The sequence below is a fragment of the Crocuta crocuta genome, unplaced genomic scaffold (genome assembly GCF_008692635.1).
Source record: "Crocuta crocuta isolate KB4526 unplaced genomic scaffold, BGI_CrCroc_1.0 scaffold445, whole genome shotgun sequence".
Lineage (NCBI taxonomy): Eukaryota > Metazoa > Chordata > Mammalia > Carnivora > Hyaenidae > Crocuta > Crocuta crocuta.
The window spans coordinates 233,000-257,672 of NW_027530847.1; the positions used below are offsets into that span (position 1 = coordinate 233,000).

Below are 24,673 nucleotides of genomic sequence, written 5' to 3' on the forward strand. Positions count from 1 at the left end.
GATGTTAGTTCACTCACCATTCTTCATTAGTCATTAGTCATTTGTCATTTAAGCATTTGTGTTCCATACCATATGTAACCACCGCACTGTGCTACCAATAAGTCACCTTGTTAGTCTTTGCAGAGTGAGGAAGCCTTAAGGATAAAGAAATTCAGCTACTTAAGGGGTCCTAATCATACTAACCGATGCTGCTGCTGATTTCATTTTCCTTTTGTTCCACTTGGAAGTGAGTTAATGCCATCCTCCACCACACTCCCCCACATATGGTGTTGCTGAACAGAGATGGTTCTGTCCTTTATACAGAACTCCCTTCTGTGGTGTAGGCCTATGGGACCAGCAGGGTCCCTCTGCTGTAAATCGGGCTAAAGTGGAAAGACTAATGCAGCTCTTACTTTGTGAAGTAGATGCTTCCAGTTATCTTTGCTTCGATGATCATTGAATTGACAGGTTGGAATTGGAAATGTCTTTTGCCTCCAAGCTTCTAAGACAATTTCACGTGGATAATCAGCTTAGCCCTAGTAGTAACCCATGCTAACTAAATTTTTTGAGCAGTGTTATGCACCCAGTACTTCCATGATGTGGTAGAAAATGAAGCAAAATAAGATGCCTGTTCTTAAACACCTAAGGCTTTAAATTATACAAGTAAGTGCTCCATTGTACGTGTGCATGTCCAGGGTACACTCCTGTCCCACAGGAACTGAATAAAGGGTTTCCTGGCCAGTTTCTAAATGGTCAGACAGGACAAGTGTAATGGAAGCCTTGTGTGTAAGCTGAGGGAAGGCATGATCTGTAACCAAGGTTCTTGGAGACATAATTTTAGTTTAATAAAATGAAATAATTGTGTGAAGGAACACAATGACACTACCTAAAATGGTATTTGTCCTGGAAGCCCTTAAAGTTGTTCCATAACAGTGTAGTCTGAGTGGTGTTACTGAGATGAGTGGTAAGGCAGGCAGGTAAGGGTTGGTAGTAGGGGTGTCCTGACCTAGTAGGGGGATAATAGAATCCTTTTATCTTTTTAATGATCTTTTGACTAGCTGCCCTATACCACGTCTTATAAACAGATGGCCATAAATGATTCAGAATTAAGTGAATTCAGAATTGAAGTGAATTCCCCCATCAGTTTAACCAATTATATATAGTTGACTATTGGACATTCATTCATTTTCTAGTTTTACATTGATTTGATAGTTTTAGCTTTTCTGTATGAAGTGTCCACTTTGTTCTTGTTATTCCAGACCAGCATTGTCCAATAGTTTATTTTGAGAGAGAGAGAGTGCTCATGAGCAGAGGAGGGGCAGAGAGAGGGAGAGAGAATCCCAAGTAGGCTCCACTGACAGTGCAGAGCCAGACATGGGACTTGATCCCACAAACTGTGAGATCATGACCTGAGCTGAAATCAAGAGTTGAACACTTAACCAACTGAGTCACCTAGGTACTCCTGTAGTAGCTACGGTTAAATTTAATAAGCCACATGTGGCTAGTGACTACTGTATTGAACAATTCTAGGTTCACAGAGCAACAGAATTTACTCTTCCATGTCTGATCTTTGGAGATTCCCTATGATAGGCAAAACTGTCCAATAGAAATAAGAATCACTTACGCTATTTAAATTTTTCTAGTAGCCACAAAAAAGGTTAAAAAAAATGAAGTTAATAATACATTTTATTTAACTCTGTATATCCTGAAATGTTACCATTTCATTGTATACGGAGTTATACGCTGTCTATAAAAATTGGGGGTTTTTTTAAGACAAATTTTTAATATATATTTTATAGTACATTGTGATTTGAACTGAGTATATTTCAGGTGCTCAATATCCATTTGTGGGTAGGAGGCCATCCTTTTGGACAGTACAGATTTAGAATATAAGAAAAGTTACCCCTGTCATTTTGCTCTTAGCTGTGCTGTATCTTTTAGCTGTTTGTTTACTTTTGAGTATTTGAATTTTGTTGTGTTCCTCCTAACCTTTTCCCTTCCTTTTTATGTTGGCAAGTGTTTTTGAGGCAGTTTATTTGCCTCAGTTACCATTTTCATGGACTACAGTTAACCTTTTTCACTAATTAGGTATTATAAACTTATTAATCCTGCACCAGAATCCAGCAGCAGATCTAGAATCTTTTCCCTTCTCCCCACCCCACCCCGCCCTGTACCCTCATCTACAGTGGCAAGTGGGCAGATCATTGTGTGTCTGTAATGCAGTTTCCTTATTGTTCAGTTCCTCTCTTTTATTTCCTAACTTCCCTAACATACAAATTCGGAAGGACAGCCCATTTTTAAGACCTGTGCATCCCAAGTGGATTTATTCCAGTAACGGGTGCTTGCATTATGAACAGTTGGTAGGTTTCTTTTTCCAAGGCGCCGGTCTGCTGCTGTTCACTCGGCTCTTGTATGCCATACTTCACATTGCACACTGGAAATGCACACACTCTTGTCAACACCCTTGCCCTGGAGATGCTTGGGAAGGTGGTCTAGTACTGTTGTCTTTTACACTCTGCAGATAAAAGGCAGGAGTCTCGTTAAAAGAAGGTAGATTAAAGGAATGTAGATTCCAGCAGGGCAGGCTGGGGGCAAAATTGGCTGCCTAGTAGGTGTTCTATGTAAATTTTTGTAGAAGTCACATTTTCCTGAGTTGAGTTATACCTTGCAGAATTTGTCCTTGTTATTTAAAGTTTACTTCTTTGATAAGTCCTATAAATGTTGAGTCCAGTTCCTGTCTTCCTGTCCTGATGTACAAATAGAACATGCAGTAGATGCAGAATTATGTTCCATCAGTGTATAAGTCTAATTGGTACAGGTCATGGGCAGAGACCACATGAGCCTCACTGCTCATGTGGAGTGGCCAGATGGATTTCAGATTGGACTGGATTACAAGGTGTGAGCTGTTGCTAAAATGGATGGAATAGAAATCACATTCTTGGGCAGTTCGGTTGTGGCTCATCAGTTGTTGGTGTGTTCCAGGGCTAATCATTTCCTTTCTCTGGCCTTAGTGTTTTAGAAAATGTGATTAAGCTAGATAATCTGATTATGCCCAGTTTCAAGCTTCTGTGAGTCTGTGGACCCAGCCTTTCTGTTTCTGGAAGTTTGTAGGTAATTTGAACCTTAAACTAAAAAAAGGCCAGTGGAACTCAAAAATTTGGTCTGGTTACGGCTCTGCTGCTTTTTCTGAGTGTGCCAGCAGTCTCACACTGCAGCTTGAAATTTTCATTAGGAGAGGAAAGTAAGGAGGGTCTTCATTCCTGCCAGTTAAGTCCTCTAGGGCAGGTGGACTAGAGACATTTTTCTTGGTTGTCCCATGAACCGCCAAGTTAGATGATACCACAAAAGGATCCATTTATGAGCGCTGAGAAGAGGATCAGTTAACATGTTATTGGGCACTTACTGTGTTAGTGTCAGGCAGGGAGTGCTTTCCATAGTTGGCCTCATTTAATCCTCAAAACAACCCTGTAAAGTTGGCACTATTGTTATTATCCCCATCCTACAATTGGGGGAAATCTAGGGGAAGAGGAGCAAAGTAACTTGCTCAAAGTTTCATTAATAGTTAAGGGCGAGCAGATAATATTCAGTCATAAGCTGCCTGCATGACTCCTTTAACCAGTTTCTGTCCCTTACTTTTGGAAGAAGATGTGAGGGGCCACTGGCAGCACCTTTCTGTCAGGGGTCTTGAGCCTGCTGGGGAAAGGACTCTGGCCTTGCTCCAGTACTCTGTTTATTTTGAGTTAGACAGGTGGAGGCTTTGTGTAAACACATTCAGAGTCTTAGGGCAGAGGAAAACTCCCACCAGTACAGTCCAATCTTGCTTGAAGGCTATGTGTTCTTCACAGTTTGCTTCTTTCCCCTTATCGAATTCACTCCTCAAGCTAAGTTCTCTTTGAAGAGTTGAACACCATTTGTATTTATTCAACTTTGGATAAGTCTTTTGGGGATGCTGATGTAGTTTGACTTCCAAACTGTTTTGACTGTCACAAAATATAGCAGGATGGGAAACCCTGTGACTGTTTGCTGTACCATATTTTCCCCCTTTTCACTTTTTGTGTGACATTCACATCTTAAGCTTTATAGTATTGCCAAATACAGTGACAACCAGACTTCTTAGTATTACATGAATCTAAACCAAATTATTGCTTAACATTACGTAAACACAATTTTAGTAGCCTATAGTCAGTCATATGTATGAATAAAGAATGTGTCGTTTTATAATAAGAATTTAGATATTTTGTTCAGTTTGTGACCTGTGAGGCTGACTTTGGGGCTGCTAATTTAAATTTGGGGAATCTCTGTGTTATAGAGGGAGAAGCAGGAGTTAAAGAAAAACTTGTCTACTGTATCCATGTCCCTTGTTGAGGCAGAGAAGGAAAGGAACAGTGGTGGTGGGCATAGTTTGTCTTTTCAATCTGAAGGAAAAAGAGTATTACATGGGTGATGTTCTGCCCATTGGAAGCCTGTGGAGAATTTCCTGATTGGCTTTCAGGACTTGATCTAGCATTTGAGCTGCTCCAGCATGCCAGGTAGGCAACAGGAGTGTGAGCATAGCTTTGGTTTGTTGGAATGATCCTGCCGAGACATTTTGGTGCTCTATTCTTCCTCTTTGAAGCCTGGAAATGGGATTGAAATCTGGTTTCTTTCTTTGATAGGGTTTTGGGAAGGGAAGAGGGCAGTGTAGTTCCTGAGCATGAAGAACCAGTGAGTTTCAGCTCAACTGGCACTGAATGGATCCAGGTGGATCCAGGAGAACAGATCTGTTCTTGTATTTATGAAGAGCAGTTAGAATCTCCAAGGCAGGGAAGGGGATGCCATACAAAAAAAAGACAGGTTACTCCCCATTGGCAGAGTGGGATTCCCTATTAACAATGGTAAAGGGGCTAGCTGAGGGAAGGGAAGCCCTGATGTATAGGATTTGCCCCATCTCTGTGGCTTAAACCTTTACCGAATTAGCTTACAAAATTAGTTCATATTTAACACTCACCTCTTACAAACCATACAGACCTGCTCCAGCACACTGCTACAAGCCTCCCTCAAGGTGTTTTGAATTGCTGCTTGTGCTTAGGTCTGTGCTGTGTGAAATAGGAGATCCTGAAGTAATGTTTGTTTTAAAGATGTTTGTTATTTTATGGACAGTCAAGGAGCTGGAAACATTGACAGAATACAGTTGTGGTGTTGATTGAATATAGTAGTCCAGGGTGAAAAGTTGTTGAGTGATGGAAATATTGTGAAAAAGAGAACATAAAAGAGGTAGGCTATTATTTATTGGTAATAATATTGGTAATAATAGTTCTAGGATGTGATAAGCACCTTGCATACATTATATACATCTTTAGAAAAAGATTATATCCCCTGCTTTACTCTCAAGGAACCTGAGGCTTAGAGAGTATTTTGCCCAAATTATGTAAGTAGGACATCGTTCTGGTGGGTGCATTAGTAGTATCTCATTGTGGCCAGGGAGAGGAGTAAGGCCACTATTTGGAAACTGGTCACTTAACTGCAGAACCCATACTCTTGCCCACTACATCATGTTGCTGTTGGATACAAGAAGGAAAGTTCTTCAGGAGAGAAGTGTATGACTACAGTCCAAAGTTCTAGAGGAGAGAGGAGCACCTGGGTGGCTCAGTCGGTTAAGCATCTGGCTTTGGCTCAGCACATGATCTCCCAGTCTATAAGTTTGAGCCCCACATCGGGCTCTGTGCTGACAGCTCAGAGCCTGGAGCCTGCTTTGGATTTTGTGTCCCCCCTCTCTCTCTGCAGCCCCCTCCCCCTGCTCACACTCTGTCTCTCAAAAATAAATATTTTTTAAAAAAAAATCAAAGTTCTAGATGAGGTAGGAGTTGAAATATTTGAGTTCCAGCCCTCATTTTGTTCAACCACGTGTGTGGCCTTAGCTAAATCACATTTTACCTCTCTGCCCTTGAATTGAAGGATTTGGATTAAATGCTCACTCAGTTCTTTCTTATTTCCGCCAATAGAGGAAAGCACCCTACAGGGGAGACACAAGGGAATGAGGCTTCAAGTGGTAGAAGACAAAGGAAGAAAAGATTGGTGCTGTATACTTAGTTGTTTCTGTTAGCAGTTCCTGACTAGCATAGAATAGAAGGCTTGGGGGTGCTGGAGGCACAAGAAATAACAAGCTAGTCTTGTGTTGAGTGTTCCTAGAAAGCTCATTTCTTCTTGATGGTTTCAGCAGCAGGCTAGGACTAGATTTGGGTCATTTCTGAATCCCTTGGATTATCACTCCTTTCCTAGTATTAATTCAGCAGATACTTACAAAGCACCTGCTATGTGTGAGTCACTAGAATAGGAACAAGACAGATCTGGTTTCTTCCCTTGTTGAGTTTATAGTCTACTAGAGGTAATAGATAATAAGCAAGTAAATAAGTTGCACACTTTGATAAGTTTATAAGAAGCTGGGTATTGTTGGGCTGGAGTCTGGGAACGTCTGTGACTTTGTTGAACTGAGAGTGGTAATGAGACCAGTTAAGAAATGCAGAGACTGTTATAGACACCCAGGCAAGATATGCTGGTTCAGAAGAGAGTGCACAAAGACCTGGCGAATATTAGCCAGAACTCTCTTATAAAAATAAATGAGGAAATTTCTGACTTTTATTAACCCACTTAAATGTGATATTTAATAGGTTTTATAAAATTTCAGTCCTATAAAGGAAGCTGAAAGTCCCATGAGATTAATTATAATGGCACTAGATGAAAAGTAAAGGAGTCTGGGTTAAGAATGTAGCTGTTCAAAGGATATGGAAAGAAGAGTGACATGAACTAGAAGTTTTAATTATGTAAGATTTCCAAACAGGTAGGCTTGGAGCTAGATTTTAAAGGAAATTAACAGGACTTGGGAGAGAATACACCTCCCAGGCATTAGGCATTAGATAATGTAAAGGGAATATGACTCAAACGATAGAAAACTACACATTATAAAGAATTGCTTATAAAGAATTGCTAATTCCAATGAGAAGCAAAGGGGGCAGATTTGTGAAAAACAACTGTGGTGGCACAGGAAGCTCTGACTTTCAGAAATGGAATCCCGTCCCATTTGCACATGTGGATCACGGTCGATTGGGGTTTTAGTCTGGTCAGGAAAGAAAGGATAGAAAGGATAGAAAGAAAGGATAGAACAGGACCAGCTGTGGGGAAAGGGGTGGAAATGGTAATAGACTAGGAAAGAATGCTCTTATCTGCCAGAAATTGAGGCCTAGCACAGGAAGAAGCACCTGTCCCACTGCCAAAGTGTCTGCCCCAAAGCATAAGCCTCTCTGTCTCTGGGATCTTGGAGAAGCCCTGGAGGGAGGGAAAAGGCCACAGCTCCAGTTGTTGCCTGTAACCTCACCACCACAGATAATTACTGTTAATACTTTGTAGTTCTCAACAAAGTATCAGGGATAAACCCGTAGCTCTCTACTTTAAGGCCTCCACTTAAATTTTTTCTCAACATTTTATTGTGAAAACTTTGAGTACATAGAAAAGTTGAAAAAATTATACAGTAAATATCCATATATCTACTGTTTAAGTTCTACAACTTAAATGTTCCTATATTTGTTTTACCACGTGTCTATCTATTCAACATACCGTTTTAGTTTTTTGGTGCATTTCAAAGAAATTGCAAGTATCAGCACACTTCATCCATAAATATTCCAACATGTCTTGAGTTCATCATTTATTATAGGTGTGGTGGGGGGAGGTTGGTAACATTTACATACAGTAAGATGTATACATCTTAAGTGTATCATTAGATAGAATGAAAAATGCATTCGTGGTTCACATTCCTATCAAGATAAGGAACTTTTCCATTCCTTCTAGAGTTCTCTTCTTCTCAGTTAATACCTGCCCCTGCCCCTCCCCCTCCCCTGGGGACACAGGAGGAATAACCACTATTCTGAATTTTTTCATTATAGGTTTGTTTTACCTGTCTTAAAACTTTATAAGTGGAATCTGTATTATATGCTTCAGATTCATCCATGTTGCAGATATTAATGGTTTCTTTTTGTTACTGTGTAGTTTTCTCTTACATGTATAAATATTATGGTTTATTCATTCTCATATTGTTGGACACAAGCTGTTTCAAACTTTTGGCTATTATAAATAAAGCAGCTATGAACATTCTTGTAGAAATCTTTTGTGGACATAATGTTTTCTTTTGGTTAAAAATCTAGGAGTGGAATTGCTCTTTGACTAGATGTATATTTGGTTTTCTAAAAAGCTGCCAAACTGTTTCCAAAGTGGTATATTTAATTCTTTAATTCTTTCACTAACAATGTATGAGATTTCCACATCCTTGCCAACCTTTGGTATTGTCAGTTTTTCTACTTCTAGCCATTGTGGGGGGTATGTGATAGTATCTCATTGTGGTTTTAATTTTCATTCCCCTGATGATTAATTGGTAATTAAGTTGTTGGTCACTCTTCCTTTATATATTTCCAATCCATATATTGTCTTTTATGAAGTATCTGAACAAATTTTTTGCTCATTTTTAAATTGTCACTTAGTTTTGAGTTCCAGGAGTCCTGCATTTAAATTTTAAAACTCAGTTGTACAAGATCAAATAGAGAAGATTTACTGCTGGACAGTAGTTCAAATGGACAAGGCCTGAAAGTTTGAGTTGAGCAAAAGCACGTTACCATTTATTCAGCAAATGGTTATGAGTCCTATGTACTAAGCAGCTGATGTTAGGGATACAGAAATAATACCCAGCCCTAGTTCCAAGGAGCCCATAGAATATGAGGGTAGACAGACAAAAGTCAAATTTTTGGTGGCAGTTTTATTGTTAAATCACTAATACTTAATTTATTGAATATCGACCATAGGGTAGGCCCTTTTGTAGGTACTGGAGATAGGCAAACCAGACATGGTTCCTACTCTAATACAGGTTATTTTCTGAGGTGTATATGAATGAAAACTGTGCAGAAGCTCTGATATAGGGAATGAGATTGATTTGTATGTGTGTGTCAGAAATAAAACCTGGTTGGAGCATACTTATGTGGCTAGATGATTAGTTAGATAAGGGTCAGGTCTTGCAGGGAGGGCCTTGTAGACCCTGGTAAGAACTTTGGACTTGGAGTGTTTGTGATGCCATTCCAGAGTTTTAAGCAGAAAAATGATACGACCTAGTTTCTGTTTGGTTAATAAACACAATGTGTGTGCGTGTGTGTATTTGCAGGAAGATGATGAGGAAGCCATGTAATCATCCAGAGGAGAGATGATAAATTTTACTTGGGGATTGTGGGCAAGGCTTCATAAAGCAATGATGTCATAGCAGAACTTTGGATGTCAAGACATTTTTTAGTCAGGAAAGTCAGAGGTATCGGCGTGTGTGTGTGTTTGACGAACCAGAAATAGCTTTGGATTCCTGCTTGGTTGAGCGGTAAAATGGTAGGAGGTAGAGCAGACTGGGAAGCAGTTTGAAGGTTGAAGCTTTAGGGATGCAGGGTCACCATATTACACAACTAATGCGTTCTGTGTACATGTTCCCTCTGGAGTTGTGCCTTAAGGTGACCTTTTTAGGGATTTTGGCTCTGAATCTAAGGGCCATAGGCAGCTATGCAGGGCTTCTAATTAAGGTGGAGACTCTGGAAACTGATGTCAAGGAAGACTAGCCGAGGCAGTGCTAAGGAGAAGCCAGAGAGGAGGCAAGAAAACTCTGAATTTAGGTAGGGCTTGTTGAACCAGAGGTAGAGGCTTTGGGCTTTGAATAGTGAAGAGGACTTGAGTTGTTTGGGGAAAAACACTAGTGGGGAAAAAAACTAGTGAAGCCCTTTAAAAATTACAAAATAAACTATAAAATATGGGAACAATAAGAAGTGTATAGACTATGTAAAATCCTTACCTTCATCCTGCTTCTCTGAGGTGCATCTAAAAGTTTCATTTCTTTGGTGTGTTGTCCATTTTTTCATGTGTGTGTATATTTATTTTGTCAACATATTCAAATCTATTGTATATGCACATACAATTGAAGTTTAAACTGGAGTCCTACTTTTGTTACCATTTTTTGTGACTTTGTTTTTTCATATAATACCAATATAATATAGTTCTGCCTTGTATTTTACCTGCTGCTGCTCTGTATTCCATTGTTTTAATGTATCATAGTTTACTTAGTACATAATAGACGTTTAAGCTGTCTCAGGTCTTTTACTATTCTCAGGTGTTTTACTATTCTCAGCAGTAGTGAAATGAACATCCTTCATTTGTTTCTGTTCTGTGTAGAGAACGTGTGATGTGAGAAGCATGGAGTCAGGTTGTGACTTGGGGAAGTTGTGGTCCCACTCCTTTGGGAGTATGCGTTTTTCTCTGGGTCTGTCCTTGGGGAACTTCCAAAGGGAAGATCAGACTGCTTAGAGTCTACAAGCCATTTTCTAGGGGCAACATTCAAAAGAACTGGGGTTCTTTTTCCAGATTTTAGCTGGGTGTTTCACTGCTTCCAGGTCAGATAGGTTCTCAGAGAGAGATGGAATAAGGCTTTCCTGTGTAAGTTTAGACTGGAAAGTAGGCCAAATATGTAGAAATGAGGATTCAGCAGACTTGTTGGTTCAGGTGGGACTTTATGGAGCAGGACTATTTAAATGGATTAGGAGAGGGGCACCTGGATGGCTCAGTCGGTTGAGCATCTGACTCTTGATTTTAGCTCAGGCCATGATCCCAGTGTTGTGGGATTGAGCCCCACATTGGACTCCACACTGAGCTTGGAACCTACTTAAGATTTTCTCTCTCTCTGTCTCTTTCTAAAATATTTTTAAAAAACAGATTAGGAGAGTTGTGGGTTTTCCGTCATTGGGTGCTTTCAAGCAGAGACTGAGATGATATAAATACATAGGCAATTTGTGATGCAAGCTGAAGTGTAATAATCATTCCAACATCGGTTGACAATAGTACTCCAGATGGAGACCACAAGGCACCAAAATGGGAACAGCATTAACTATAGGCTAGGTTGGGGGAAGAATTGACTGAGGGTCAGTTTAGGGGAGGCTAAGGCCGGAGACATCCTGGGGTATAGTGCTGGAAAACCTGGAGTGCTGAGTGAGGCTGGGTGAGAGGTCTGACCTCATCTGCAGTTTTGGTACAGATGATCTGCAGATGTTTGGGTCAGCAAGGACACGGGGATAAGTAACAAGTCTGAAGATAATTGTTATGGGGACTGTAGGAGGAAGGGTTCTTTGGGAGTCATGGTGATCCATGCAAGAATATAGTGTTTCAGGTGAGGAAATGAATGAATTAGAGAAGCTTGGTGCTTCTTGATTACCAGTTTGGAGATGGCTGGGCTGGGAGCTGAGGCTGGAGATGGCCTTTTGGATTTCATTCAGCAAATATTTATTATCTAGGTGCTTGGGATACAGCAGTGAACAGAACAGATAAATATCCCTTCCTTCATATTTACATTCCCTTAGTTTCCATTCTAGTGGGGAAAACAGATTATATGTAGTATATTAGGCACTGATAAATGCTGAAGAGAAAAAGCAGGAAACCAGTATGCAATGTGTTGGTAGTAGTAGGGTTGAAATTTTAAGTACCTAGAAAAAGAGACCCTTTTTCTTCATAATGGAGAAGATGATTTTGAGTAAAGACCTAGAGAGAGTGAGGAAACAAGCCATGTGGATAATATGAGGGAAGAAACCAGCTTTTTTTGAGGAATGGCAGGCGAGCAGACCTGTGTGACCAGAATGGAGCGAGGAAGAGAGGTGTTAGGAATTTAGGTTCGAGAGATCTAGATCTTTCAAGACCTTGTAGATGTGCTAGAGTTTGGATGTTTTGTAAGTAATAGGAAATCATTAGAGGGTTTGGGCAGAGGTGTTACATGACCTGACTTAACATTCTAACAGAATCACCCTGGTTGCCATATTGGGAATAGTCTGTTGGTGTGAGGATGGGGGTGGAGGTAGGGATGGGATAGGATAAGGGAGGCCAGTTGAAGAGTCTAATGCGATAAACCCGGTGACAAATGATGATGGCTTGGACTGGGTAGTGGCAGTGGAGTAGTGAGGAGTTGGACATGAGCAGCTGATTATCTATAAGCTAGGAGACTGAGTTGGGATCCCAACACCATCTCAAGATGCAGGGCCCCAGAGTTTGTGAAAAATCATTGGAGGAAGAAACTTTTTGGAGAGTGGTATCTGGATCATGGTCATGTTTGAGACAATGTTGGGATTGGAACTTGGATTAGGATCTGATCTGGGTCCAGTAAGAGGGTCAGAGTGAGATTCATTGGTCTCTGAGAAGATCAGGGTTGGATTCTAGGTCTTGGGAACATTTATAGGGATTTTAGGGTAAGGACTAGTTTGGGGTCCAAGTTGTTGATGGAGACCAGTATACTTTTTCTGCATCTTCCCATCATACCAGGGCTGGTTGTACCCACCATACCCTGTCCCATGGAGCTCACCTAAGGGGATTCGGGGAGTATGGAGGCTCTAGGACCTTCTCTTCCATGGGTGTCATGGAGCTGGATACAGGCCCAGCCCTGCCTGGGTGAAGCCTGCTGGCCTTCCTAAGCTGGGACCTATAGTCAGGGAAGGGTGGGAAAGGGTCCTCAGTGCTTGACTTAGGTCCTTTTTTTCCCAGATGGCCCACTGTGTGACCTTGGTTCAGCTGTCCATTTCCTGTGACCACCTCATTGACAAGGACATCGGCTCCAAGTCTGATCCACTCTGCGTCCTTTTACAGGATGTGGGAGGGGGCAACTGGGCTGAGGTGAGAAGGACCATGGGTTTAAGGTTGTGAAGGGAGGCTAGAACTGTTTGGGGGGGTGAAGAGTGTATGACTGTTACACTAATTGGCCTCTGCCCACAGCTTGGCCGAACTGAGCGAGTACGGAACTGTTCGAGCCCCGAGTTCTCCAAGACTCTGCAGCTTGAGTACCACTTTGAAACAGTACAGAAGCTCCGATTTGGCATCTATGACATAGACAACAAGACACCTGAGCTGGGGGATGATGACTTCCTAGGAGGGGCTGAGTGTTCCTTAGGGCAGGTATGTAGGGCTAGGGATTAAAATCTTTCAGACACATGTTTACTAAGAGCCTTAACAGACTGCCCAGACTGTCTGGAACATGGAGGAGGTGGGGTCAAGGAAGACCTAACCCTGTCTGAGATTTTGCTCTCCCACCTACCCTGCTCTGCCCCAGATTGTGTCCAGCCAGATAATAACTCTGCCCTTGATGCTGAAGCCTGGAAAGCCTGCTGGAAAGGGGACCATCACGGTAAGGAAGAACTATGGGGGAAGGGAGTTACATCAAAGAGGAATTCATGAGGTGATACAGTCTCCTACCTTCCCTTCCTAGGTATCAGCTCAGGAGATGAAGGATAGTCGTATAGTGACCATGGAAGTGGAGGCCAGAAACCTAGATAAGAAGGTGTGTCTGGAAAGAGGAGACCTTCGGGATTTGAGAATTAAGGGGACAGGGATGGGGGGCAAGGGTGAGGACTGGCCAAATAGTTATCTCTTTCTAGTCTTACTTACACTGGGGTCTCTGTGGCATTGACAGGACTTCCTGGGGAAATCCGATCCGTTCTTGGAGTTCTTCCGTCAGGGTGATGGAAAATGGCACCTGGCATACAGATCTGAGGTGTGAGACCCCTGGGATTGGGTGGAGTGGGTTATGAAAGAATCTCTGGGGCTTGTGATTACCGAGGTTTGGAATACAGGGAGAACAAGACTGGACATGGATAGGGAAGGATGACAGCTCCCCATATGCCAGCCCAGAACTTAACTAGAAGCCTTGACTTCCACCTTCAGGTAATCAAGAACAACTTGAATCCTACATGGAAGCGCTTCTCTGTTCCCCTTCAGCACTTCTGTGGGGGAGACCCCAACACACCCATCCAGGTGAGGAGTTTTCCTCCTGAATGGACTGAGCAGGGGCAGGGAGCCTGGGGAGGGATTTATTCTCACTATATACACATATTCACCTCCCCTTCTTCCCCCTGCCCCAGGTGCGATGCTCAGACTATGACAGTGATGGTTCACATGATCTCATTGGTACCTTCTACACCAGCTTGGCCCAGTTACAAGCAATCCCGGTGAGTGCCAGCCCAGCTCAGGGGTGTTGTGGTGGGCCTAAAGGACTGTAGGCCCAGGGACAGAGAGATGGAGGGCAGAGCAGCTCCAGTTCTGGCTGATGCTCTGAGAGTTTCCTACCCTAGTTTTTCTTTCCTCACCAGGCTGAGTTTGAATGCATCCACCCTGAGAAACAGCAGAAAAAGAAAAGCTACAAGAACTCTGGAACTGTCTGTGTCAAGATTTGCCAGGTGAGACAATAATAGCCCATGTGACCCAGGTTCTGACCCCTGTGCTCCATGATCCCAATTTCTTCACCCCAGCCATGATCCTGGTTTCATCTACAGGTAGAAACACAGTATTCATTCCTGGACTATGTGATGGGAGGCTGTCAAATCAACTTCACTGTAAGTTGCTATATCAAGGGCAAGAGAACAGATCTGGAGCTCAAAGTAGTCTTCAGCTTCCCTCCTCCCTTTCTCCCAGGTAGGTATAGACTTCACGGGCTCCAATGGAGACCCTTCCTCCCCGGACTCCCTGCACTACCTGAGCCCAACAGGGGTCAACGAGTACCTGACAGCACTGTGGAGTGTGGGCAGCGTAATTCAGGACTATGATTCGTGAGTAACTTGTTCTTTTGCCCGTCCCCCTCCCTGCAGATGTTTCAGCCTCTGGGCTCACAGTTCCCTCTCTGCCTCTTCTCCAACTCAGTGTCTTCCCACAGGGACAAGCTCTTCCCAGCATTTGGATTTGGGGCCCAGGTGCCCCCTGATTGGCAGGTGAGCACTCCTCCCCAGCTCCTCTATTTTCAGTGTCAGGGTCCTGATTTGGGGGGATGCCATTGATTTGCTGTCTGGCACCCAGCTTTATGTGGAGATACAGGGATGTATCCCTACAGGCATATGTACAACAAGTACTCAGGACTAAATGGTTCCTATATAATGCTTGGCATATACCATAGTGTCCTTTTTCTTTGCACAAATACGACCATGGGGAAAGAACCTCATTTTCATTCTTGCCCTCAGGTCTCCCATGAATTTGCCTTGAACTTCAACCCCAATAATCCCTACTGCACAGGTAAGTTCCTCCAGCCTCCAACATAAGGCAGATCTGTCTACACCTAGAGGGTCACGCTTGTGCAGACGAATGTGGGGGTAGTAGGGGCAGATATCTGATTCTGTTGTCCAGAGGAGTGGATTTTAGAGCTAGGTCTCGACTCAAATCTAGGTTTCAAATCTTTCTCTTCCCTCTTGCTAAAACCATGTGACTTGGTTCCAGTGTGCTTTGGCTTCATAAAAAGGATAAATATTACAAGACATTGAATATTTAAGGAATATCTTGTATTCCATAAAGATATACGTAAAGTTTGAAGAAGTAAGCCTGGCACATATTTGCTCTCTATTGCACACATATGCTCTCTATTTTCATCTTTGTCTGGAAGCTCACTGGTGCTTATCTGGGCATCAGTGAAAGCCTTAGTTCAGCTCTTTTCAGGGTACGTTTACCCAAGCTGTTTTGTTTAGAAAGGGCCAAACCTCGTGGCTCCCCCAACATAGACAACAAACTACAGTGATCTATATATCCAGACCCATACATATTTTTTTTCCTGAAATGTTTGAGAATTATAGTCTCAAACTATATAAGTCCTACCCCAAGTTTGCCTCTGAGGCCCCACCAACTTTGTTCCCTTTATCCCTAAATACTTAAGTGTGTGTTTCCCAAAATCAGGAAATTAACATCAATAATATTATCCAATCTAGAATTTATTCAAGTTTTGCCAGTTGTCTTTTACAGCATAAAGGAAATCCCAGATTGCATAACGCATTCATTTGTTTTGTCTTCCAGAGTTCTTCATGTCTTTCATGATAATTAATGTTTTTTAAGTTTATAGGCTAGATAATTTGCAGAATGTCCCGTGGTTTGTGTTTACCTGGTATTTCCTTATGGTTAGGTTCAGATTAGGCACTTTTGGTGGACGTTCTTCTCAGTGCATCATGTCAGGAGGCCCATGATGTTGATTTATCTTATTACCAGTCATGTTAACTTTGATCACTTGGTTCAGGTAGAGTCTACCAGGTTTCTTCACTATTTATAATTAATATCTTTTGGGAAGATACTTTGAAGCTATATAAATATCCAGTTACTCATCAACTAGGACTTTCTAGTGTTGGCACCCATTGATGATCTTCGCATGAATCAGTTTTCTCTATGATTGTCAAATGATTTTGTAATTACTACTTCTACATTTATTAAGGAAGAGCGTCTTGGACTGAGTTATGGCGGGGGGAGGTGGGAGGTCAGGGAAAAAATTGAGAGCTGCCTCTTTCCCATTAATTATTTAATATCTATAGATTCTTATTTTATGAAATGGATTATAATTCATTTTTAAGTGGGTTGTAATCTGATGCTCAACTGCCCTAGATTTGTTCAGGAGACCCGTTAGTTTTAATTCATGTTGTGATTTAGGGCAAGTGCCCTTCCTCTCTGGTCTTCATTTTTCCATCTGTAGGATAAGGTTAAGTACCTAAGGTTAATAGGGGTGACTGAATGAAATGTACCCAGGTTACCATATCTCCCTGGCCAGGATGGGGTAAAGTCAGGACTGAACCCTGAAGAGGCTCAGTCTTTAAAGTTTTTTTGTTTGTCTCTTTGTTTTTTGCCCTCCTTTTCTAGGCATCCAGGGCATTGTGGATGCCTACCGCCAAGCCCTGCCCCAAGTTCGTCTCTATGGCCCCACTAACTTTGCACCCATCATCAACCATGTGGCCAGGCTTGCAACCCAGGCTGCACATCAGAGGACTGCCTCGGTGAGGATCATAAGTAGAGGTAGTGGTGGGTGATCTTGGTCAAGGGCTCCCTTCAGGGTTATGTAACAGGGGAATTCTTGTCAGTGTGGGGATGTGTAGCTGGGATGTTTAGAGGGTCTGCCTCAGTTTATGAATGGCTTATCCCCAGCAATACTTCGTGCTGCTGCTGCTGACCGATGGTGCTGTAACAGATGTGGAGGCTACACGTGAGGCTGTGGTGCGTGCTTCACACTTGCCCATGTCAGTGATCATCGTGGGTGTGGGTGGTGCTGACTTCGAGGCCATGGAGCAGCTGGATGCTGATGGTGGACCCCTGCATACACGCTCCGGGGAGGCAGCTGCCCGTGATATAGTGCAGTTTGTGCCCTACCGCCGCTTCCAGAACGTGAGTGGGGGCAAGTTTGGGGGGGCAGACAGATCTGGGAGTTTACCCCTCCACTTCTCTCTGAATGGAGATACTCACCCTTTCATCTAAGTCTGGGCAAGTTTGGGTGTTGGGGTTTGTATCCTTTCTTTGGTATGAAATGTAGACTATGGGAAACTGTTGGGGGCCATCACTGACCTTGCCTTTCTTCTCCTGGCAGGCCCCTCGGGAGGCACTAGCACAGACTGTGCTCGCAGAGGTACCCTCACAGCTGGTCTCCTACTTCAAGGCCCAAGGTTGGGCCCCATTCAAGCCACTTCCACCCCCAGCCAAGGGCCCTGCACAGGCCCCTCAGGCCTAGAATCCCTTAGGGGTTGGCTGTGGCTAGTCCTCAGCCTCGTGTCCCCCAAGGATATGACTCAACCCTGAACACATTGCCCAGTGCTTGCACTTTACATTTTATATTTTTATATTTGCCCCTGCTATTGTTGCTCTTGATCTCTCCTGCTTGCCCCTGGAGTCTTTCATTCAATAAAAATCATTGCTTTGCCACCACTCCGTGTTTTTAAGTTGGAATCCGCTATTAACCATCTTTATTTCTTCTGAGCCTCAGTTTGTCCACCTTAGGGGTTGTTGAATTAAGGATACCTCTGACAGCATAGCCCTAATCAAATAAATTGGATATTCCTGGCCAGATGACTAGAGACATTAACTATTTTTAAAAATACAAGGACCAAATATAAGCCAAATATTTAGCCTGCAGTTCATATTTCTAACCTTAGGCTTTGAGAGCACTCAGTAGAGTAATTTAAATTACAAAGATAATAAATAACCCTGAGGAGTGCCCCACTCTTGATTTCAGCTCAGGTCATGGTCTCATGGTTCATGAGTTTGCCCCATGTGGGGCTCCCAGCTGACCATGTTGGAGCCTGCTTGGGATTCTCTCTCTCTTTTTCCTTCTCTCTCTGACCCTCCCAAGTTTGCTCGTGCTCGCTCACTCTCTCTCTGTCTCAAAAGAAATAAACTTAAAAGAAAAACATTTTAAAAAAGTAATACCCTGAAATTTTAAACAAGTGGATATGTGCTTCACCCTCACACTCATGCATTCCACTTCCTAGAGGTGTAACCACTGTTCATAGTCTGTATATTCTTCCAAAACATGAACACGCTGAGAAGGATCCTAAAAAGCCCAAGGTGTTGCATATTCTTTTGCCCATGCTGGTCCCCCTTTTCTAATCATTAATCTTTTGATGCCTGTCTCCTCCATCTTTTATTCTTCCAATTCTAATTGGATTCCTAGAATAAAGAATTCTTGAATCAATAAATAAATTGTTGTTTCTGGAGCACTCTCCCCTACTAGGCTCCCTGAGGGCAAGGATAGATTGAACACTAGGCTACCTGTACTGTGCCTAGCAGCAAAGACAACCTGAGTAGGGCTACCAGGCCTGCATCAACCCAGATGCTTCCTAGAGGTTCTCAAGTCTCCTTAGTTTTTGAGTGTTTATCTAAAGAAAAGGAGCAGTTAACCTTTCCACCTGCACCTAGCAGGAGTTGAGGAGACTTTTCCAGAGGTTGGGGGTAGGAATTGAGCTGCACAAACATGGCTTCAAGCTGACTGGCAGCTCTGAGTTAAAGTGGGTGGCCTTTGGGGGAAGGTAGGTTTGAATCCTATGTCCCTATTCTTCACTAACTATGATCTTGAGCGTTTCCTGACCTGAGTGGTTTCCTCTTCTGTGGTTGTGAGGATTAGTTAGTCCATGTGTAGCATGTTCAGAACACCATCTCTTGCACGTGACAAGCACTCCATAAACATGAGCTGCTGCTACTGTATTGATCTGGACTCCTCCAATAAGAGGGCACATTGGAAAGTAGACCCCCCAACTAATATGCCAAAGGCAACCAGATATCCCCCCAAGAGACACCTCAGTATGGTTCCAACTTCTTTAAGCACAGACCTGTACTCTACTCCAACAATCAACATGTTTAATGGGGTTCCCCTGTGGCACTGTCCCCTACCCCCTCTGAAGTTCGCATGCCATGGGCTCGGACTCGATACAAGCATGTGAAACGGGGGTGGCCCCAGTTGCTTAGAATCTGGATCTTCACCTTGGGAAAGGCAGCTGGGGGGTCATTCTGGGAAGACAAATGGATCATGCCAAGGCCTGCAGTCCCAGGGCTGCCTTCCTCCCCAATCTTCCCTCACTGTCCCATTCCTTTAGCACCCTCACCCCCAGAGACACACACCTGTAAGTGGAAAGTCTGAATCTCTGATTTCTCCACATCGAAGGTGAATTTCCCCAAGAAAACTTCAGTCTCATCATCAACCTGGAGGCCCTGGTAGGTGAAGAGTGAGTGGGGAACAGTGAGGCACAGGTGGAAGAGGAAGAAAGTAACTTTACTGAGGACCTACTATGGTGTGCAAAAGCTGCACACCCTCCTTTATTTTTTGGCTTTAGGATAGTGTAGCGTGGAATGTGGGCTCCAACAAACCAGGTTGCAAAGTTTAGTCTGGCCAATTGTTAGCTGTGCGACCTTGGCAAATAAGATCGCCTTTCTGAGCATTTACTCATCAGTGACGAGGGAGATGATAGCACTCCATAGGTTGTTGAGTGGGTGCAAGATGACCCATTTAAAGAACTCAGCACAGAATAAGTGCTCAATAAAGCTATAACTAATGTCTGGATATGGTTATAATTATTTATAACCTGTAGGCCTGAGAGGCAAGTGGGTAGTATCTCCATTTTGTAGATGAGCAAGCGAAGACTTGGTGACACCAATTTTCGTAACTGGAGCTTTCTAGGCAAAATCCTACCCCACCCCCCACCTCCTTAGCCTTAGCCTCACTCACATAGACTGCGAAGTCGCGAGGGGCGCTGTTGGCTCCCCCAGTGTGTGCCACACTGGGCGGTGGGTGCTGCAGGGTGATGTCACTCAGTTGCACACGACCCGGTAGCCGGATCACGACCTGGCCCTGGTCGCCCTCAAAAGCCCAGCAATTCCCAGGGAACACACCTGGCTGCAGGCGAGCAGGTAGACCTTCAGAACCCACGGACCGAGCGACTGCGGCCCTTTCCCAATCTTCGGATAGGTCCCGCCTTCAGCTCAACCCCTTCATCGGCCCCGCCCAGTCCTCCACCCCGGGTCTATACCCATCCAGATCCTGTCCAGTCCCGAGCTCCGCCAGACCGGGCATCTACCAGGCAGGGCCCCGCCCAGCGCCACGCCCTCAGCTCAGCCGGGTCCCACCTCCAGGAAGCTGTTGGGTCCTTTCCCCAGAGTCCCGCCCCTGGTCCCGTTCTGGGATCCAGGTTCCAGGCCCACCTCCAGGATAACTGTTGGCGGCCGAGCGTAGTTCCAGAAGCTGAAGCGATTCCAGAAGTAGGCAGTGTTCGCAACCTCATAGTCGTGTGATGTTTTCTCTAGGTCGATGGAGGCTCCTGGAGCAGGGAGAAGCAATCATTCAGGGCTCCCAGTCCTGACCGACAGCTGGGGCAGGGTCTCTGAGGGCGGTCTCTTTGGACCGGTCGTGTGCGTAGGTCTGTGTCAAGGTCTCCGTCTCTTCCGTGTCCCTGAGTCTCATTCTCGCAGTGTCTCTGGGTCTTACCCACAGAGCTCAGCGCATAGTCAGGTTTCCTCACAAAGTCTTCATTCAATCTCTGGAATACGAGCTTGGCCACTCTCTGAAAAGAGAGTGGAGGGACGGAGCCAGCGGGCAGGTTTACAGGGAGGCAGGGTTCTGGGGCTAGGTTCTCTGCGATGGACTCTGTGGGTCCCGGGAGGAACCCCGAAGTCGAGGCTCCGGGGCGGAGTTTATGGCTCCCGACCCAGGGAGCGCCGGTCCTCAGGGGGCTTCCGAGGTGGACCCGGACTGAGAGGTGGCCCGAGCCACAGGGCGGCGCGCTGGACAAGAGGAGGCTACCGGGCTTACCTCACTGTTGGCTGCGCGAACGCTGGACACCTCCTTGTGCAGTTTGTCCAACTCGGCCTGGAGCTGCTGCAGCTGCTGCCCTTGGGAGTGCACGCGCTCGTGGTACTCTCTGCAGGAGGGAGGTCGGCCCCGCGGGGTTGGCTCCCGGTCCTCCTGGGCGCTTCCCGGAAGGCCCCGCACAGAAGCACCTTGGAGCCCCCTAACTCCCCACCCCAGGTGCCCTCTTTCACCTTAGAGTCAGCATCTCCTTAGGTTCCTATTGGAGGGAGGGAGGCATAAAATACAGCACTGCTCAGCTCCCCACCCACCCCTTTCTCCCTCTTTACCATGGAAGCAGTGGGACTCAAAGGGCCTTCTTTTTGAAGACCGCCCCCACCTCCCGACCTGCTAGGACCTCTCAGAGAACCCCAACCGCCTCTGGGCACAATCCTTCAGAGATCTGTCTATACCCAGCCCTTCCTTAGGAATATCCAGCACTTGTTCCCCTCCCACCAGCCAAGGGGACCCACAAAACCTCCAGGATCATACTCTGCCACCCACCCACCCTGGGATACAGACGCCCTGACTCACATTCTCCAAAGGCGGAACCAGGTACAGCAGCCCCCACCAGAGTGCTGGGGAAAGAGGGGTGTTCTCAGGGGAAGCCAAGGGAGAGGGTTTCTCTGGCATAAAGGGGCAGTGAGGAGGGAACAGGCTTGAGGGGGTTCTGAAAGGGACTGTGAGCAGCTGAAGGCGCTGAGGGGGCTGAGGGATATAGGAGAAAATGTGCCGAGTTTAGCTCCAAAGCATCCAGGGCGGGGCCCCCAGGGGATTCGCCACCCCCTCACCTGCCAGAAAGAGGCTCAGCAGTGACACGGCCGTGAGCAGGAAGCGGATGGAACAGACCTCCCTGAAGAACCGGAGGGAGGCTGAGGCCCCAGACCCTCGTGAACCCAGCAGCTCCCGCGCCAGGGTCCTAGACCCAACTGCCGCAGACACGACTCAGCCAGATCTGAGTCAGACTCAACAGCCAGATCTGAGTCAGGGTCAAGTCTCTGCTGGTCCTGCTTTGCTCCCGACCCCCTCCAAAGAGCAGCCCCTGAGGCTCCCGATTCCCTCCCTCTGACCTGTACACAATGACCAGCACGTCTCCTCCCAGGGACAACAACACGCTCAGCACCTGGAGCAGCAGGCCTGGGGAGAGGGGAGGGGGCTCAGAGTGGGCAGAGGTGAAGAAGGGCTCGGTAAGCGTGGGGTTCGAGGTTCAGGAGAGGCTCGGGAAGACGGGAGTGGGCTAGGAGAATTAGATAGGGGCAAGGAGAATGAGTTCAGGCTCAAAGAAGGTGGATCGCGCTCACGGAAGGGGCTGGAGACTGACATGGGCCAGGGACTTCAAACGAACAGGATCTCAGAAATGAGAACCGGAGTGCAGAGAGGGGAGCTGGAGGGTCAGAGGGTTTCCGGGCTGGCCTGGCCCGTACTCAAGAAGCTCTCGGACACGCGCGGTGGAGGCATCTCCTGCCTCAGATCCACGGTCGGAAGAAGGTCGAACTGCTCCTCAGAGACTACGGGAGAGCCAGCCGGTTCTGCGGGAGCCCAAGGGCGCCATTGGGGCCTTGCGCAAGGCAGTTCCACTCTTTCCCAGGGATCAGTCCGCAGGTTCCCAGCCCAGAAGCTGGGCAGTACCCCCTCCCCAAACAGGCATTGGTCCGACTGCATGCACACCCCAAGTCTCAGCACTCTGAGGCCCCGCCCCTCAGGGGGGTGCTCATTCAAGACAACGGTCCCCCTGACAAACGGAGGCCCCGCCCCCAGGCAAGTCTTGGTGCTGCCCCATTTCGCTGGTAGCCACTTATGTTAACACCAAGGCCGCGCTTCCTTAGTGGTGTCCAATCAGAATTTTCCCCGCCCCTTCCCAGGACCGTCCATCAAACCAAGATCCCTCCCCTTAGGGAATTTTATTTGGTGCCTCCCCTCTTCACCCTACAGGCCCAGCCCCCTAGTAGGTGCTCGGATATTTANTCAGCTCTCCCGGGTTCGACCCCGCCCGCACCCGAGGCCCCGCCCCTCACGGTTGCCGCGCCACAGGCGGTCTGCCCTTTGTGGCTCCGAGGCGCCGGCTTCTGCCGAGAGCTTCCAGCCCGTGTGGTTCCTCCGGGCACTCCTGCGCTCAAGGCGGGCTCACCGCAGCTCGAGCCCCGGGCTCTTCTGCCCTCGGGCTCCCCGGGCCCCGGCCTAGCTGACCGGTGCCCGCTGCTGTCCTCCGAGGTGGCATTCAGTGAGCTATTGCTGTTGTCGCTGTAGAAGTTAGGCGTGTGCTTATGCGAGGACGCCGCCGAGCCCGGCCGGGGGCTCCGCCGCATCCTGACCCCGGGGCGCCCTGTCACGGACGCCAAAGTCGCCGCCGCAGCCGCCAAGGCCCTCCTTCAGCCGATGTGCGCCGCGGAGACCTCACGGACCCTGCTTGCAGCCGGCGGGCCCCCAGGCGGATCCAACCCTCTCCCCTGTATCTGGATCCGGCTGCTGACGTCATAAAGGAGCCCGTGATCTCTACGGAACTCCCTAACGGTGCGTCACAGAGCTAGTCATGACGTCCCCGGGAGCCTGGCAGTCTCTCATTCTTTCCCATGTTAAAGCAAGTGATTACATCACATCACTGCCCAAAATGCCCCATCTTCTGCACTTCCCGTGAAAAAATTTATATCCCCTTTCCCGCTTTGTTTTTCCCCTCAGCTTATATCACCAACATGCTATATATCTTACTTATATATTTCTTCATTGCCTGTCACACCCACTAGAACATAAAGTTTATGAAGGCAGGGATTTTTGTTTTGTTCACTAGTGTATATCCCAGGACCTAGATAGACCTAATGAATGAATGTTAAGGAGGTGCAGGAGGTCACCCAGGGCACATATAAGTAAGCATTTAGTTTCTTTTGCTCTGCAAACCCTTCAGGTCCCTCTTTTCATCCTTGTCGTCAGGCCAGGCTATCCTTGTCTGACCTTAGGATCTGTGGTTCCCTCTCCCAGACCCATATTCACCAGGGGTCTGTGGGGTAAGGCTTCAGTATGCACCAAACACCATACCCACACTCAGACCAACCATCTGAGATATTGAAAATGCAATGAGGAATCACAGAAAGTCACAGCCAGGAGATCAGAGTTCCCAGACTCCTGCTATGCAACAGAATAGAAATTCAGGTTCCCAGGTCAGTTTGAGAATCTACTTTAGCATTTCTTGAGTGGGTGCAGGAATATGCATTTTTTTGTATTATTTCTGAGAGAGAGCTACAGCATGAGCAGGGGAGGGTCAGAGAGAGGGGGGGATACAGAATCTGAATCTGAATCAGGCTCCAGGCTCCGAGCTAGCTGTCAGCACAGAGCCCGATGCAGGCCCCGAACCCACGAACCATGAGATCATGACCTGAGCCGAAGTCAGACGCTTAACCGACTGAGCCACCCAGGCGCCCCAGGAATATGCATTTTTAACAACCACATGTGTGATCCTGATGAAGGATTACGCTTTGAAAAGCAATGCAAAAAGAGAGAGGAGAGAGGAAGGAAGGAAGGAAGGAAGGAAGGAAGGAAGGAAGGAAGGAAGGAAGAAAAGAAAAG

At 46.0% G+C, this 24,673-nt stretch overlaps 2 protein-coding genes across 11 annotated transcripts in view; one reads left to right on the forward strand and one right to left on the reverse strand.

Moving 5' to 3' along the window:
* CPNE1 (copine 1) overlaps positions 1-17,706 on the forward strand; it is a 35,172-nt gene extending 17,466 nt beyond the window's left edge. For all 8 annotated transcript variants that reach the window (XM_077769261.1, XM_077769263.1, XM_077769259.1 and 5 more), the window contains 15 exons: positions 12,547-12,675; positions 12,775-12,954; positions 13,109-13,183; positions 13,265-13,336; positions 13,469-13,549; positions 13,720-13,809; positions 13,917-14,003; positions 14,145-14,231; positions 14,328-14,387; positions 14,467-14,600; positions 14,705-14,759; positions 15,006-15,057; positions 16,654-16,787; positions 16,936-17,172; positions 17,372-17,706. In XM_077769261.1, the coding sequence (XP_077625387.1) occupies positions 12,547-12,675; positions 12,775-12,954; positions 13,109-13,183; positions 13,265-13,336; positions 13,469-13,549; positions 13,720-13,809; positions 13,917-14,003; positions 14,145-14,231; positions 14,328-14,387; positions 14,467-14,600; positions 14,705-14,759; positions 15,006-15,057; positions 16,654-16,787; positions 16,936-17,172; positions 17,372-17,512 (1,614 nt within the window). In that variant the 3' untranslated portion in view covers positions 17,513-17,706. The remainder of the gene's footprint in view (positions 1-12,546; positions 12,676-12,774; positions 12,955-13,108; positions 13,184-13,264; positions 13,337-13,468; positions 13,550-13,719; positions 13,810-13,916; positions 14,004-14,144; positions 14,232-14,327; positions 14,388-14,466; positions 14,601-14,704; positions 14,760-15,005; positions 15,058-16,653; positions 16,788-16,935; positions 17,173-17,371) is intronic.
* On the reverse strand, positions 15,737-23,543 carry SPAG4 (sperm associated antigen 4). Of its 3 annotated transcripts, none has more exons than XM_077769269.1 (12): positions 23,112-23,543; positions 22,540-22,644; positions 22,186-22,252; positions 21,907-21,968; positions 21,650-21,693; positions 21,310-21,335; positions 21,080-21,188; positions 20,756-20,831; positions 20,473-20,588; positions 20,000-20,167; positions 19,396-19,485; positions 15,737-16,483 (listed from the first exon to the last, which is right to left on the reverse strand). In XM_077769269.1, exons 1-12 carry the CDS (start codon positions 23,419-23,421, stop codon positions 16,472-16,474), a joined length of 1,185 nt encoding a protein of 394 aa, XP_077625395.1. In that variant the 5' UTR covers positions 23,422-23,543; the 3' UTR covers positions 15,737-16,471. The 3 variants fall into 3 exon arrangements, with proteins under 3 accessions (XP_077625395.1, XP_077625394.1, XP_077625396.1); XM_077769268.1 differs by lacking the exon at positions 15,737-16,483 and adding an exon at positions 19,113-19,284; XM_077769270.1 differs by lacking the exons at positions 15,737-16,483; positions 20,000-20,167 and adding an exon at positions 19,113-19,284.
* Positions 23,544-24,673: the final 1,130 nt, after the last annotated feature.

What these genes read in the sequence shown, in the direction of transcription:
- SPAG4 (XM_077769268.1), bottom strand. Translation starts at nt 23,421, where the DNA reads ATGCGGCGGAGCCCCCGGCCGGGCTCGGCGGCGTCCTCGCATAAGCAC. An exon ending in CTATGCGCTGAGCTCTGTGG is followed by an intron (nt 20,589 to 20,755) that starts GTAAGACCCAGA and finishes TCCCTGCTCCAG; the next exon opens with GAGCCTCCATCGACCTAGAG. An exon ending in CGCCAACAGTTATCCTGGAG is followed by an intron (nt 20,168 to 20,472) that starts GTGGGCCTGGAA and finishes GCTCGCCTGCAG; the next exon opens with CCAGGTGTGTTCCCTGGGAA.